The 15,157-nt window shown below is 37.6% G+C and overlaps 1 protein-coding gene across 1 annotated transcript in view; it reads left to right on the forward strand.

The window, feature by feature from the left end:
* The window catches only part of Gucy2f (guanylate cyclase 2F, retinal), a 108,427-nt gene that overhangs the window by 61,661 nt on the left and 31,609 nt on the right, over positions 1–15,157 (forward strand). Inside the window, exons 8-9 of the mRNA XM_021153636.2 lie at positions 9,762–9,938; positions 12,013–12,169. Coding sequence (XP_021009295.1) covers positions 9,762–9,938; positions 12,013–12,169 — 334 coding nt within the window. The remainder of the gene's footprint in view (positions 1–9,761; positions 9,939–12,012; positions 12,170–15,157) is intronic.

A 15,157-nucleotide genomic window follows, 5' to 3' on the forward strand; every position in this document is an offset into this window, starting at 1 on the left:
AAGCATGCCATAATCATCCACGTGCCCATTTTTCAGACCTTGAAGACTCACCTGCTAATTATTGTTTGGAATATGATTACTTTTCTAACTCCACTAGTTATGTTCAAAGTGCCCTTGGATGGTTTACTTAAAGAAGCAGCCTATAAATAAGTCAGGCATTATCTCCTTTAAGCCATTTAAATTCTTGTCTCCTCCTTGAACTTGGATAGGAGTCCATTAAAGATTTGTGGATATTGTCTTTGCTTCTTTCAAACACTAGTAATAGTACATTTCTCCACATTTGCAAAGCAGGCAAATCATTCCAACAAATCTGAATGAGGACCAGCTACATGCAGACCACAGTGCAACTGAGAACAGAAAGGAAACAAGGAGTATGACCTGTGGGGAACAAGGTGTGCCCTAAGGGTTTGGATGAAATATGATATGGTATTTCCCTGACATAGGATTTTGGTGCCCGGAGCTGAAGGGAAAATAATTGGAAATAAATCCAAGAGGACTAAAGGCAGCTGAAACAGTCCATTTCGCAGTGAATTTTATAACCTGAGAAGCTAACCCCCCTTCAAAAGAACTATATTCAAAATAAAAAAGACAAAATGACTCAAAACTGGGGGGAAGCTGAGAAAATAGAAGTGTGAAAATAAACAGATAAGCCAAAGTAGGGGCTGTGCATTACATCTTTTTCCCAGTGTGTGTGTGTGTGTGTGTGTGTGTGTGTGTGTGTGTTGACTTTTAATCTTGGCATTAATTCAGTTTTATGTAAGAACCCTCAAGAATATTTCAGGGGACTTTTATGTACTCTGCTCAGATTTGGCAATTGCTTACAGTTTGCTCAGTTGTTCACTTGGCCTACAACGATAGATAGAATACCATTATAATGCAATTGTTCTGATGTCTGTTTATACCATACGTTCCCACACCGTAGTTGGCTGTATGTCTCTTTTCGTTCTGTAAATATGACGGCTTCTCAGACTTCTCTTTTTTTTCACCTTAATATTTTTTAAGAATTCTGGTCAATTATTGGTAGATCAAACCTCCACCTGGGTTTGCCTAATATTTTTATCGTTTGTTTTACGCATCTTTAGTCAGATAACTTAGGGATTGATGTGTGTTTTCTTTTCCACACTTTATTCAAAGGCACCCAATGTTGGCCATCCTATTGCTGATGGTGTTAACTTTGAGGACTTTGCTCGGATACATTGTTTCCTCAGCAATGAGATACGTTTTCTCGCAGTAACTAACACATTTTTTTTTACACAGTTTGAATCTAGAAAAATAGTTTGCTCCTTAGTTTTTTTGATAGAGGATATCACTCTGTAACAAAGGTTGGCCTGTAACTCACTTTGTAGTACATGGTAGCCCTCAAATCACAACAATCATTCTGCTTTAGCCTTCAAAGAGCTGAGATTAGGGATATGAGACACCATGAGTGGGGCATTTTGATTTTTTTATAGCCCAGTGTTATTCACCATTTTACTTATCAGTTGATAATTTTATAATACTGAAATTTTCTTGACATTCATTATAAGAAAGATCCTTCCTTTCTCTCCCATTATTTACATTATTTAAATTTTCAATCATCATGTTTGGGACACCAACGGGAATTGTTCAAAATTGGATCATCTAGCTATCCGCTATCTCATCTATTTCTCTGATTTATTTGTTTTGTTTTTTCTTGCCTTTGGACTAAAATTATGTGGAGGGACTTTGGTTTGCTTCTTATATTTGCATCTTAGGTATATTCTACTGGATTTTTAAATTAATTGTTCTAGAAGGTCTTGAACACATTTTTAATTGGTCACAATATACTTACAGTTAATATTATAGTACTTTTCCTAAAATATGGGAAATTTGTGAGCTCATTGCTCTTTTTACCTTGTCTACACTCTTTGCTTTACTGTTTGAATGTATATTAACTTTGTGTATATCATGAACCATATAATACAGTGTCAATTTTTACTTTAAATGCTCATTTGAGAGAAATTATTTCAATTAAATGAAATATATTCTTTTATATTTATCAACACATTTACTATTTGTAATAATTTATGTATTTCCTAATAGTTGATATATTCCTAACACTGTTAGAAAGATGAGGGAACAAAAAGTGGTATAAAAATTTAAAAATCAGGGGTGAGAAGATGACTTGGCAGATCACAGTAATGGCTTTTCTTCAAGAGGACCATAATTCAGTTCCTAGCCCTATATTGGGTGGCTCACAATCCTGTAACTCCAGTTCTGGGAGAATCTGCCACTTTATCATGGCTTTTATGTGAACACACATAAGTCAAACATTATTTTTTTAATTTCATTTTTTATTAAGTATTTTCTTCATTTACATTTCCAATGCTATCCCAAAAGTCCCCCATACCCTTCCCCCAACTCCCCTAACCACCCACTCCCACTTCTTGGCCCTGGCATTCCCCTGTACTGAGACATATAAAGTTTGCAAGACCAATGGGCCTCTCTTTCCAATGATGGCCAACTAGGCCCTCTTCTGATATGTATTCAGCTAGAGACACAAGCTCTGGGGAGTACTGGTTAGTTCATATTGTTGTTCCACCTATAGGGTTGCAGAGCCCTTTAGCTTCTTGGGAACTTTCTCTAGCTCCTCCATTGGGGGCTCTGTGATCCATCCAATAGCTGACTGTGAGCATCCACTTCTGTGTTTGCTAGGCCCTGGCATAGCCTCACAAGAGACAGCTATATCTGGGTCCTTTCAGCAAAATCTTGCTAGTGTATGCAGTAGTGTCAGCTTTTGGTGGCTAATTATAGGATGGATCCCTGGATATGGCAGTCTCTAGATGGTCTGTCCTTTCATCTAAGCTCCAAACTTTGTCTCTGTAACTCCTTCCAAAGGTGTTTTGTTCCCAATTCTAAGAAGAGGCAAAGTGTCCACACTTTGGTCTTCGTTCTTCTTGAGTTTCATGTGTTTTGCAAATTGTATCATATATCTTGGGTATTCTAAGTTTCTGGGCTAATATCCACTTATCAGTGAGTACATATTGTGTGAGTTCTTCTGTGATTGGGTTCCCTCACTCAGGATGATGCCCTCCAGGTCCATCCATTTGTCTAGAAATTTCATAAATTCATTCTTTTTAATAGCTGAGTAGTACTCCATTGTGTAAATGTACCACATTTTCTGTATCTATTCCTCTGTTGAGGGACATCTGGGTTCTTTCCAGCTTCTGGCTATTATAAATAAGGCTGCTATGAACATAGTGGAACATGTGTCCTTCTTACCAGTCGGAACATCTTCTGGATATATGCCCAGGAGAGGTATTGCAGGATCCTCTGGTATTACTATATCCAGTTTTCTGAGGAACCACCAGACTGATTTCCAGAGTGGTTGTACAAGCTTGCAATCCCACCAACAATGGAGGAGTGTTCCTCTTTCTCCACATCCTTGCCAGCATCTGCTGTCACCTGAATTTTTGATCTTAGCCATTCTGACTGGTGTGAGGTGGGATCTCAGGTTTGTTTTGATTTGCATTTCACTGATGATTAAGGATGCTGAACATTTTTTCAGGTGCTTCTCAGCCATTCAGTATTCCTCAGGTGAGAATTCTTTGTTTAGCTCTGAGCCCCATTTTTTAATGGGGTTATTTGATTTTCTGGAGTCCACCTTCTTGAGTTCTTTATATATATTGGATATTAGTCCCCCATCTGATTTAGGATAGGTAAAGATCCTTTCCCAATCTTTTGGTGGCCTTTTTGTCTTATTGACAGTGTCTTTTGCCTTACAGAAGCTTTGCAATTTTATGAGGTCCGATTTGTCAATTTTCAATCTTACAGCACAAGCCATTTCTGTTCTATTCAGGAATTTTTCCCCTGTGCTCATATCTTCGAGGCTTTTCCCCACTTTCTCCTGTATAAGTTTCACTGTCTCTGGTTTTATGTGGAGTTCCTCGATCCACTTAGATTTGACCTTAGTACAAGGAGATAGGAATGGATCAATTTGCATTTTTCTACATGATAACCACCACTTGTCCCAGCACCATTTGTTGAAAATGCTGTCTTTTTTTCTACTGGATGGTTTTACCTCCCTTGTCAATGATCAAGTGACCATAGGTGTGTGGGTTCATTTCTGGGTCTTCGATTCTATTCCATTGGTCAACTTGTCTGTTGCTATACCAGTACCATGCAGGTTTTTTTTTTTGTTTTGTTTTGTTTTTTTTTTTTGTTTTTATCACAATCGCTCTGTAGTACAGGTTTTGGTCAGGCCTGGTGATTCCACCAGAGGTTCTTTTATCCTTGAGAAGAGTTTTTCCTATCCTAGGTTTTTTTTTTCATTCCAGATGAATTTGCAGATTGCCCTTTCTAATTCGTTGAAGAATTGAGTTGGAATTTTGATGGGGATTGCATTGAATCTGTAGATTGCTTTTGGCAAGACAGTCATTTTTACTATATTGCCTGCCAATCCATGAGCATGGGAGATCTTTCCATGTTCTGAGATCTTCTTTAATTTCTTTCTTCAGAGACTTGAAGTTTTTATCATATAGATCTTTCACTCCCTTAGATAGAGTCATGCCAAGGTATTTTATATTATTTGTGACTATTGTGATGGGTGTTGTTTCCCTAATTTCTTTCTCAGCCTGTTTATCCTTTGTGTAGAGAAAGGCCATTGACTTGTTTGAGTTAATTTCATATCCAGCTACTTTACTGAAGCTGTTTATCATGTTTAGGAGTTCTCTGGTGGAATTTTTAGGGTCACTTATATATACTATCATATCATCTGCAAAAAGTGATATTTTGACTTCTTCCTTTCCAATTTGTATCCCTTGATCTCCTTTTGTTGTCGAATTGCTCTAACTAGGACTTCAAATACTATGTTGAATAGGTATGGAGAAAGTGAGCAGCCTTGTCTAGTCCCTGATTTTAGTGGGATTGCTTCCAGATTTTTGCCATTTACATTGATGTTGGCTACTGGTTTGCTGTAGATTGCTTTTATCATGTTCAGGTATGAGCCTTGAATTCCTGATCTTTCCAAGACTCTTATCATGAATGGATGTTAGATTTTGTCAAATGCTTTCTAAGATCTAACGGGATGATATGTGGTTTTTGTCTTTCAGTTTGTTTATATAGTGGACTACGTTAATGGATTTCCGTATATTAAACCATATCTGCATCCCTGGAATGAAACCTACTTGGTCAGGATGGATGGTTATTTTCATGTGTTCTTGGATTCGGTTAGCAAGAACTTTATTGAGGATTTTTACATCAATATTCATAAAGGAAATTGGTCTGAAGTTCTCTATCTTTGTTGGATCTTTCTGTGGTTTAGGTATCAGAGTAATTGTCGTTTCATAGAATGAATTGGGTAGAGTACCTTCTGCTTCTATTTTGTGGAAAAGTTTGTGAAGAACTGGGATTAGATCTTCTTTGAAGGTCTTATAGAACTCTGCACTAAACCCATCTGGTCCTGGACTTTTTTTGGTTGGGAGACTATTAATGACTGCTTCTATTTCTTTAGGGGATATAGGACTGTCTAGATCATTAACCTAATCTTGATTTAACTTTGGTACCTGGTATCTGTCTAGAAACTTGTCCATTTCATCCAGGTTCTCTAGTTTTTTTGAGTATAGCCTTTTGTAGAAGAATCTGATGGTGTTTTGGATTTCTTCAGGATCTGTTGTTATGTCTCCCTTTTAATTTCTGATTTTGTTAATTAGGATGCTTTCCCTGTGCCCTCTAGTGAGTCTGGCTAAGGGTTTATCTATCTTGTTGATTTTCTCAAAGAACCAGTTCCTCCTTTGGCTGATTCTTTGAATAGTTCTTCTTGTTTCCACTTGGTTGATTTTGCCCCTGAGTTTGATTATTTCCTGCTGTCTACTCCTCTTGGGTGAATTCCTTCCTTTTGTTCCAGAGCTTTTAGGTGTGTTGTCAAGCTGCTAGTGTGTGCTCTCTCTAGTTTTTTTTTTTTTTTTTTTTTTTGGATGCACTCAGAGCTATGAGTTTTCCTCTTAGAAATGCTTTCATTGTGTCCCACAAGTTTGGGTATATTGTGCCTTCATTTTCATTAAACTCTAAAAAGTCTTTAATTTCTTTCTTTATTCCTTCCTTGACCAAGGTATCATTGAGTAGAGTGTTGTTCAGTTTTCACCTGAATATTGGCTTTCTATTATTTATGTTGTTATTGAAGATCAGCCTTAGTCTATGATGATCTGATAGGATGCATGGGACAATTTCAATTTTTTTGTATCTGTTGAGGCCTGTTTTGTGACCAATTATATGGTCAATTTTGCAGAAGGTACCATGAGGTGCTGAGAAGAAGGTATATCCTTTTGTTTTAGGATAAAATGTTCTGTAGATATCTGCCAGATCCATTTGTTTCATAACTTCTGTTAGTTTCACTGTGTCCCTGTTTAGTTTCTGTTTCCAGGATCTGTCCATTGGTGAATGTGGTATGTTGAAGTCTCCCACTATTACTGTGTGAGGTGCAATGTGTGCTTTGAGCTTTATTAAAGTGTTTTTAATGAATGTGGCTGCCCTTGTATTTGGAGCATAGATATTCAGAATTGAGAGTTCCTCTTGGAAGATTTTACCTTTGATGAGTATGAGGTGTCCCTCCTTGTCTTTTTTGATAACTTTGGGTTGGAAGTCGATTTTTTTCGATATTAGAATGGCTACTCAAGCTTGTTTCTTCAGACCATTTGCTTGGAAAATTGTTTTCCAGCCTTTCATTCTGAGGTAGTGTCTGTCTTTTCCCCTGAGATGGGTTTCCTGTAAGCAGCAAAATGTTGGGTCCTGTTTGTGTATCCAGTCTGTTATTCTTTGTCTTTTTATTGGGGAATTGAGTCCATTGGTATTAAGAGATATTAAGGAAAAGTAATTGTTGCTTCCTATTATTTTTGTTGTTGGAGTTGGCCTTCTGTTCTTGAGTCAAACATTCTTACACACACACACACACACACACACACACACACACACACACACACTCACACACACTCACACAAAGATATACCTTTTAAAAAGTTCAAAAAGTCCTTTGGTTGGCAATATCACATCATAATATTTTTAGTATGGGGGCTGGGGAGATGGCTAAGAGGTTAAGAGCACATTGTGTTTTTGCAGAGAATCCACATTCAGTTCTTACAACCACCTGAAACTGAAGCTCCATTGGACCTAATGTGTCTGAGGTGACCTGCATTCACATATACATGTGTGTACATGCATGCATGTATGCATGCATGAGCACACACACAAACATGCACACATACAGAGGATTTAAAAGAAATAAAATAAAGGAGAAAATAGTCCTGAAAAATTCAATTTCCTGTACCACTGTATGATTATTCACTCCTGGGTGGTAGGCAGTAGATAGATTGGTATAGTAATATTAGCAATACTTTATACAACTGCCAAAACAAAATGTGCTAGAAACAGATAGACAAGTGTAGTCAATTAGGCAATTGTGGTAGAAAAATCTTCCTGCTGCAATATGTATCAATGGATAATTTAATAATACCTAGTATGGGAAAAGATGTGTGGGATTAATCCTGATGTTGCTATATTTCAGTATGCTTTTTAATTGGCCAAACAAGGATTTAAGGCTATGTAGGTTAGTATTCGACTCAGAAGCAGGAATTTCTGGTAGTTGAATGCTTAAAGTTTTTATGTCAGAGAGGTGAATATCAAATATCCTGATATAACACATTCAACCCTTGAAATTTTGATATTAAAAAGCTAATTAAGCATTGTGGTAGAGGTGAAATATATGTCTACCTAGTAAATATTCTCAGTGTTCCAGACTTTGTCTCCATTTTATTCCTAATCTCTATAAGATATGCCTGCATGTAGGTATTTATAATTTCAAAACAGGAATTCTCTTATGTTTATGGTTGTAAAGTCTGGTCAGAGATGTACATCTGAAGTATGTTGTTATTCTCCCAAATATTTAATGTCATTTGGTCATGGAGATTGAGAATCCAGGCTATCATCATCTTATGACTCTGATATGTCTTATAAATGTGTATATTTAACCACAGAATTGGAAAAATAATATGCAATGGAGTATAATTGCTTCTTAAAAGCCTTAACCTAGAAATGGGACATATCCCTTCTCTTCTATTCCATTGCCTAGACTTCAATCATACTGCTATGCTTCAGTAAAGACAAGAGAATGTGAGTTAAGCTATGTTCCTAATCAGTTTTTATTATTTCTGGAACACAGTTCCAGGGACCAGTAGTTTTGGTTGTTTGGTTTATAAGAGAATGAAATCTTAGAAGAAGTGGCTGCTTAAGTTGTTATAGGTAAGCTGAGATTTCATGTCTTCCTTAACTGGTTTAGGTTGAAGTGGACTAATAATTGTGATGGGAGTCAGGCTTTTATGCTTAGTAGGAAAATGAGATAGCCAGTAGTTCTCACTCCTATAAGCATTAACATAACTTTAGCTTAGAATATTTTGTTGAAGGTCTTATAGTATTATCAATACCAGTAAATGGATTGGCAGTTTCTCCATACTCCATATGATAATCTTTGAATTTTTTATTTTATTTCCCACATTATGACATGTGATTTGTAGCTCCAATATACATCTAAAATCTAACCTGTTTCTAGCACTTCAGTGTTGCTACCATTCTAAGCCTTTGAGCACATGAAAGTGTCATACTCACTATATATGGTCAGAATATTATATTTATTATATCCCAGGAACTGGTTTCAGGAACCCTTCAGATACCAAATTCTACATATACTCATTTTTTTTTAACATAAAATAGAAAAATACTTTGTATTCAACCTGGGTATATCCTACCATATACTTTACATTATGTCTTGTTTATTTTGGATGGCTATTACAATTTAAATTCTGTGTGCATAATTGTATTGTCTTGGGAGTGACAAGAAAAAAAAATCCTCTATAAATGTTCAGTATATGTAGTGGGTTTAATATGCTTGTCCCAGGGAGTGGCATTATTAGGAGATGGGGCCTTGTTTGAGGAAGTATTACTATGGGAGTGGGCTTTGAGAGTCTTCTAGCAGCCTTCAGATGAAGATGTAGAACTCTCAGCTCCTCCTGCACCATGCCTGCCTGGATGCTGCCATGTTCCCACCTTGATGATAATAGACTGAACCTCTGAACCTGTAAGCCAGCTCCAAATAAATGTTGTCCTTTATAAGGGTTGCCTTGGTCATGATTGAAATATTAATAGAGTATAGTTACTTAAATTTCATACCAGGGCTCTCTATGAAATTATGTGACACATATGATAATGAAATTATGATATTCAGTCCATGGCTTTTGGCTCCTGCCTATTTCTATAGCTTGATCTTTTATATTCTCCCCATTGCACTGTAGTCTAGGAAGACTAAACCTGTTTACTTTCCTCAACTCAGAAATATTCCTCTATCAGGTACATTGGTCAGCTCTTTTATATTCTTCCATGTTGTCTAGTTGTCAGTTCTTTGGAAAGTTTCCTTTGATACCCGCCTCCCTTACTGCCTGTCTAGATGAGATATTTAACCTCTGAGCTCACTCAGCATCTCAGTCTCATTTAAAACGCATTTCATGATGAAATATAATTTTCAGATCACTTACCACTTTCCATTGAGTATAAGATCTTCTGAGACAAGTGACTGCATTGTATTTATTTTTTCTCATATATTTTATTTATGATTTTTTTACAGTTTGTGTAAAAAAAGAGTTGTTTTAATCATGACGTTTTGCATATCCTTATTTTTGTACCTTTTGTGTATACAGTAAATGCTGAGCAGCAACTGAAACAAGACAGCTGCCATTGGTCTCTGTTTGTCTTCTTTCCAGATGAAGGACCTGCGGCATGAAAATGTCAACCCTTTATTGGGCTTCTTTTATGATTCGGGGATGTTTGCCATCGTGTCAGAATTTTGTTCTCGAAGGAGCCTAGAAGATATACTTACAAATGATGATGTGAAACTTGATTGGATGTTCAAATCATCACTACTGCTTGACCTCATCAAGGTTAATGGCAAACTTAGAAAAGTCCTGGATTTCCCTTGTAGATTTGAAACTTACAAAGATTTTGGTTGTTGTCTTTATTCTACTGTTTTTGGGGGTTAGGAATTTAAGATATTGAGGTGCTTTTTTCCTGTGAGTTCTTGTGATCATTTCACCTCTCCTCCTTGTCTCCCAAGTCCTGAGTCCCCACTCTTTTGTCCCCATGTGTGTTAGAGTATTGACATAAAAACTATCTGCTGTGTTCCCTCTTAACTTGGGGGGGGCATATTTCCCTCTTGTGTTTAATCACATTCCAGTTCTCTGCTTTGTGGATTTAGGGACGTAATCATTTCTAGAATCTTTTGTACTATGTAAAACCAGGTGCCTGCTTTCATTTTCTAAAAGGTTTCACAGTCTAAAAGTAGACGATGAGACTTTGCATGTCTGTATGGATGTGGAACTCTGCCCCTGGAAAACACAAATGTCCACTGATCATATAAGGTAGTGCCTCCACTGTATGTGCCATGGATGACTTCAATGGGAATTTATGGAAACGTCCATGGACAGGCTTCTGTAGAGCCAATGAACTCTATAAGATGACATAATGCTCTGTGTATGTGTATTTTAATGGAATTGGTCTGAATTATTGATTACTTGTTGAGCTGTGTACACATTAATCACAGCCTTCAGTTTTGAATCGCGACTTAAACATTATCAAGGAGGTATGGAAGGGGAAGACATTATCTCATTCTCACTTTGTAAGATGGCAACGATTAAATACCCAACACACACAGAGGCCCAGAGAGGCTTCCTGAGGCAGTCTTTATCTTACAGCATCTAGCACAGGCCTGTGATGAGTAATAGTTAAGTACTAGCTAACCTGGGAGAAATCCTGCCCATTATAGACTTGGCTTGCAAGTAATGGAGACCATAGCGGTTCTGAGAGCACAAAATGGAAATCATGGGAATACAAAGGAGTATCAGGTTTCTAAGCAGAAATAGCTCACTAAAAGGACACTTGCTATCAACAATTCGGAGATGACTTCACTAAAATACAGATGTGCAGAAGACTCAAACCCATCTGATGGAGAGTTCTTGTACATCACATTTAAATTCATGTAAAGGCTCTTAAGCAACCCTAGAGAGCAGAAATCCCTAGCTTTCTTCTTCATTTATATATTCTTTTATTTAAAAGTAGTATATTGAATTAATATTTAAAATAAAGTGCTATAAATTTATGTGGGAAAATATTGACATTTATCCAACCCTCATCTTTCATCACCTGGACACTAAGTTAAGCTACTGCTAAAAACTTGGAAACTAAACTTGAAATTCATTCCAAACTTATTTACATTATATGATATCAATTTTGTTTGTTTTTAAAATACATGCCATCACATAACTTGAAAACTCACTATTTGGTACTTACTATCTGGTTTGTAGTTATATCAATATCATCACACATGGATTGCCCTTATTCTTTGTAAGTATTGCAGAATATTACCCACAGATAAGAATGTATAATAAATCTATCTACTCCCTTACTGATATTTAGTTTATTTTCAATTGTACACCATATCAAATCAAAGCGTGTTTGCATTCTTCTTGCTCTGTTTGTGTACATTTGTGCATAAGCAAACATGCATGCTTTTTCTGAAGAATTAGAAGCCTTATAGTATACATATTTAAAATTTTTTGCAGCTCCTGTTGAATTGCCAACCTGCAAAGTCACACCAAGTTTCCACTTCTGCTGATAATGGATGAAAGATGCATTATATATGTTCAGGAAAAATAGGAATCTCCCTGTTCCTGGCAATTACATGGGGATATATCCATTTTGTGTTTGAAATGTCAGTAGATCTCCTAGTAGCACATAATTTTCAATAAACACAAGCTATGATTCTTTATCAAAGCCAAACATTTTAGAGCTAGAATGGACCTAAACATTTGTCAAAGGTTTACTTTACCTACAAATAAGAGGAAAAAGCTTGAATTCTGGGTCATAATTGCCAATGCCATTTACAACCTCAGAAATTGGCTCTAAAAGCATCAAATAGTTAAACGAGTGCCTAAATAAGTTTTGTTTTATCATCTGCAGGGGATGAAATATTTACACCACAGAGAATTTATTCACGGGAGGCTAAAGTCTCGAAACTGTGTGGTAGATGGGCGTTTTGTCCTAAAAGTGACAGATTATGGCTTTAATGACATTTTAGAAATGCTGAGACTCTCTGAAGAGGAACCTTCTGAAGAAGGTAAGCAATGAATTGTACCCTTGGATGTACACAAGGTAACTTCAAGGTTCTAATGAAACTATGCATAGAATTAAAGCCTTAGAGTAATTTCAACTCCTCACTTTTGTTGAAAAATCCAGCCTCATTTCCAAGCCAAGGAACTTGAATGAAGTCTGCATGCTGTAACCTCAGCCCAGCCTTTCTTCCCAAACAAAGCCATTGCAATAATGTTCAGTCCCTGCTGAGGCAGGATTAGGCTGTATTGTTTAGACACCCCAGCAGTCCCTGGAGAATCTTGCTGAGTGCTAGGCACACAGTAGGCACTCAATAAATACTTGTCAGATTGAATGGAGAGTAATTTAGAAGCTGGACCCCCATGAAGTATATTCTCCAATGGGATGTCACTAGAGCATATCAGTACCATGTCTTTCAGAGAGAAAGAAGCAAGGTGGCAGCCCCCTGAAAATGATGGGTAGTGTGTATGGCTTCAGAGAGAGCGACAGACTTTAAGTAAGCAGGCATGCTTGTGGCATCCATTTTGTGGTTTTGTCTTCTGTCTAGCACACCAATAGTAGCACTAAGAAATGCCTGGCAGACTCCTAAACTCATCAAAGCTAAAAGCAAAATCTGAGGTGTGGGAGAACAACAGATAACCCCCCAAAGACAGGAGGGTAGAAAATGGTGGCCTTACATGTTTTAAAACTGCCTACTTCCCTACAAGAACAATAAAAGACAGAGAGCCACATGGCCAGATAGAGAGCTGGTCTTTGAGGGCATCATATCTGCACTTCCCCAAATGTGTGCAACACTAAACTGCAGGAGTCCATTTAACTCTCCCATTCACAGATGAGAGAGCAGAGGTTCCTGAGTTACTCAAACCATACAGCAACTTCACAGCAATTCAGTTCAGGTCTTCATCCAGTCAACAAACCCCAATTTTCTCTTTCTCTGTCCATTCATGTTCTGGAGGAGTTGAAAGTCTTGAAAATCATAGTGACAACTGTGATATTTCCCCTCTCCTGCTCCCTCTTCCCCCACCCCATCCCTGACATAGCTGTGTGGTAATTACTTGTCTAATTCTAGTTTGAATGCCTACTTTGCCATTTGCTTTGCTTTACAATAGGGTGTTGGGATAAGAGCTGCAGAAATGACAGGTACTTAGCATTCTATAAAAATTAGACATCTAGAAAAGGTAAAATGTAATGCTTTCCCAGATTTCCATTTCACATTTATTTCACAGACTGGCAAAACTTTCAACCTCAGGGACATCTGATTTTAACCTGGGGAAAGGATATCTTTGTCTGTGTGGCTGTGCCTAGGTTGGTACGTATGCCTCCGTGTATGTGTGTGAGTGGCTGTGTACTGTCTACTGTCTCTGTATCTTGGTTTCTCACTCTTATTTTACTTCACTCTCCAGACTTCAGCCTATTCTTCACATACTGTACCCAGAGCGAACTTTCTAGACTGCAAATCTGATTTTGTTATAGGTGTCCCTCACTGAATGGCTTTTTATTGCCTTTAGGGTAAAGTTCAAATGTAAAGGTACATGACATATGAGTCTTCTTCGGTATGAGCTTAATAGCAACATCCTCTAGCTCTCTGATCCAGCCCTGCTGAACTCCTTCAGGTTGTTTATGTATGTCCAGCTCCCTCTGCCTTCCAGCCCTTTTACATTTGCTGTGCTTTCTGCCTGGGGTACTCATCAGCCTTTCTCTCAGCATAAGCATTTATGTGAACATAGCTAAGTTCTTCTCCTTTAGCGCTGCCGCATCCAGTGGTTTCTTATGACTCCTCATGCTCAGCTAAGCTGTTCTCTTCAAGATCTTTAAGGTCAATAAAATTCACTGTGGATTTGTACTTTGTTTGTAATACTTCATTCAGCTGTCTTTTCCCTACACCCAAACTATAATCTCTGTGGAGGTAAGAAGCAGGTTTGAGTTCATAGATTCTGGTAGAATAAATATTCATGAGGTTAGCAAATGAATGAGATGAAGTAAAATGCTGGGACTGATCTCCTTCCTTAAATGATGAGGCTTATAGGACCTTACAATTGGACAATCTTTGAAGGTCATCTGGCTCAATTTCTGCTTTGAGATTTTGGGAAAATTGAGTAAAGACAACTGACTAGGGTCAAGCTGGGATTTAAAAACCCAGGTCTCTTGACTTCCAGTTCTGTATTTGCTTTAAATGCTATATTATCATGGTTCTTCAAAATTGACTTTACTCATACAATAAAGCTCAGCATTAGTCGTGGTTGCAGCTGACACAAAAGAGACCAAAATAATTTCTTCTAGCCTTGCTGACACCCAATGTCTAATGGTAGCTAGTGGATATTTGAAAGTAAAAACAAAACATAGTCCTTGTTGCTGGCGTGCTCTCCCTGCACATTTCAAAGCATCAGAAAGGGAAACAAACAAACTGTCTGGTAAAAAACTAGGTGATTAAACAGAGTCATTATCAAATAGTACTTTCAGAAAGCACCAGTGCCTATGTCGTCAATGGCTTGTGTCTGTACTACAGTCATACAGTTGAAACTGGACAGTAATACACACACATCCCCATCTTCCAACCCATCCCCCCCTTCCTCATGTCCATTCAGTCTCTCCTTCCTCAACCCCCTCTACTTGAAATCTCACCTTCAGAGAAGGCATTCCTTTGACAAAAGGATCATTCTGTCATTTTTTGTATTTTCGTGAATTTCAGTCTTTCTAGGGAGGGAGGTACAAGAGCAAAACCACTGCCATGATTGTACTGGAGACATTCATAGAAGTACGTATTGGCTGGGAAGTCAGAAGTGTTTACTTGAAAGCCAAAGTGAGATGACAGGTACGACAGGTACAGGCAGACTGAGTCTAGAAGTTCTTGTTCTAGCCTTTTCATCATAGTTGTCCAAAATTAAGGCTGCCTTCTCTTACCTGGATTTTTACTAGCAAAACAAATAATCTCATGTTTTCTATTCACCTTCTTGCTTCATAGGAACCTGTCTTCTAGGCTCCCATCCTCATATCC

Source organism: Mus caroli, unplaced genomic scaffold (assembly GCF_978045245.1).
Source record: "Mus caroli unplaced genomic scaffold, Mus_caroli_1 scaffold_5, whole genome shotgun sequence".
NCBI lineage: Eukaryota > Metazoa > Chordata > Mammalia > Rodentia > Muridae > Mus > Mus caroli.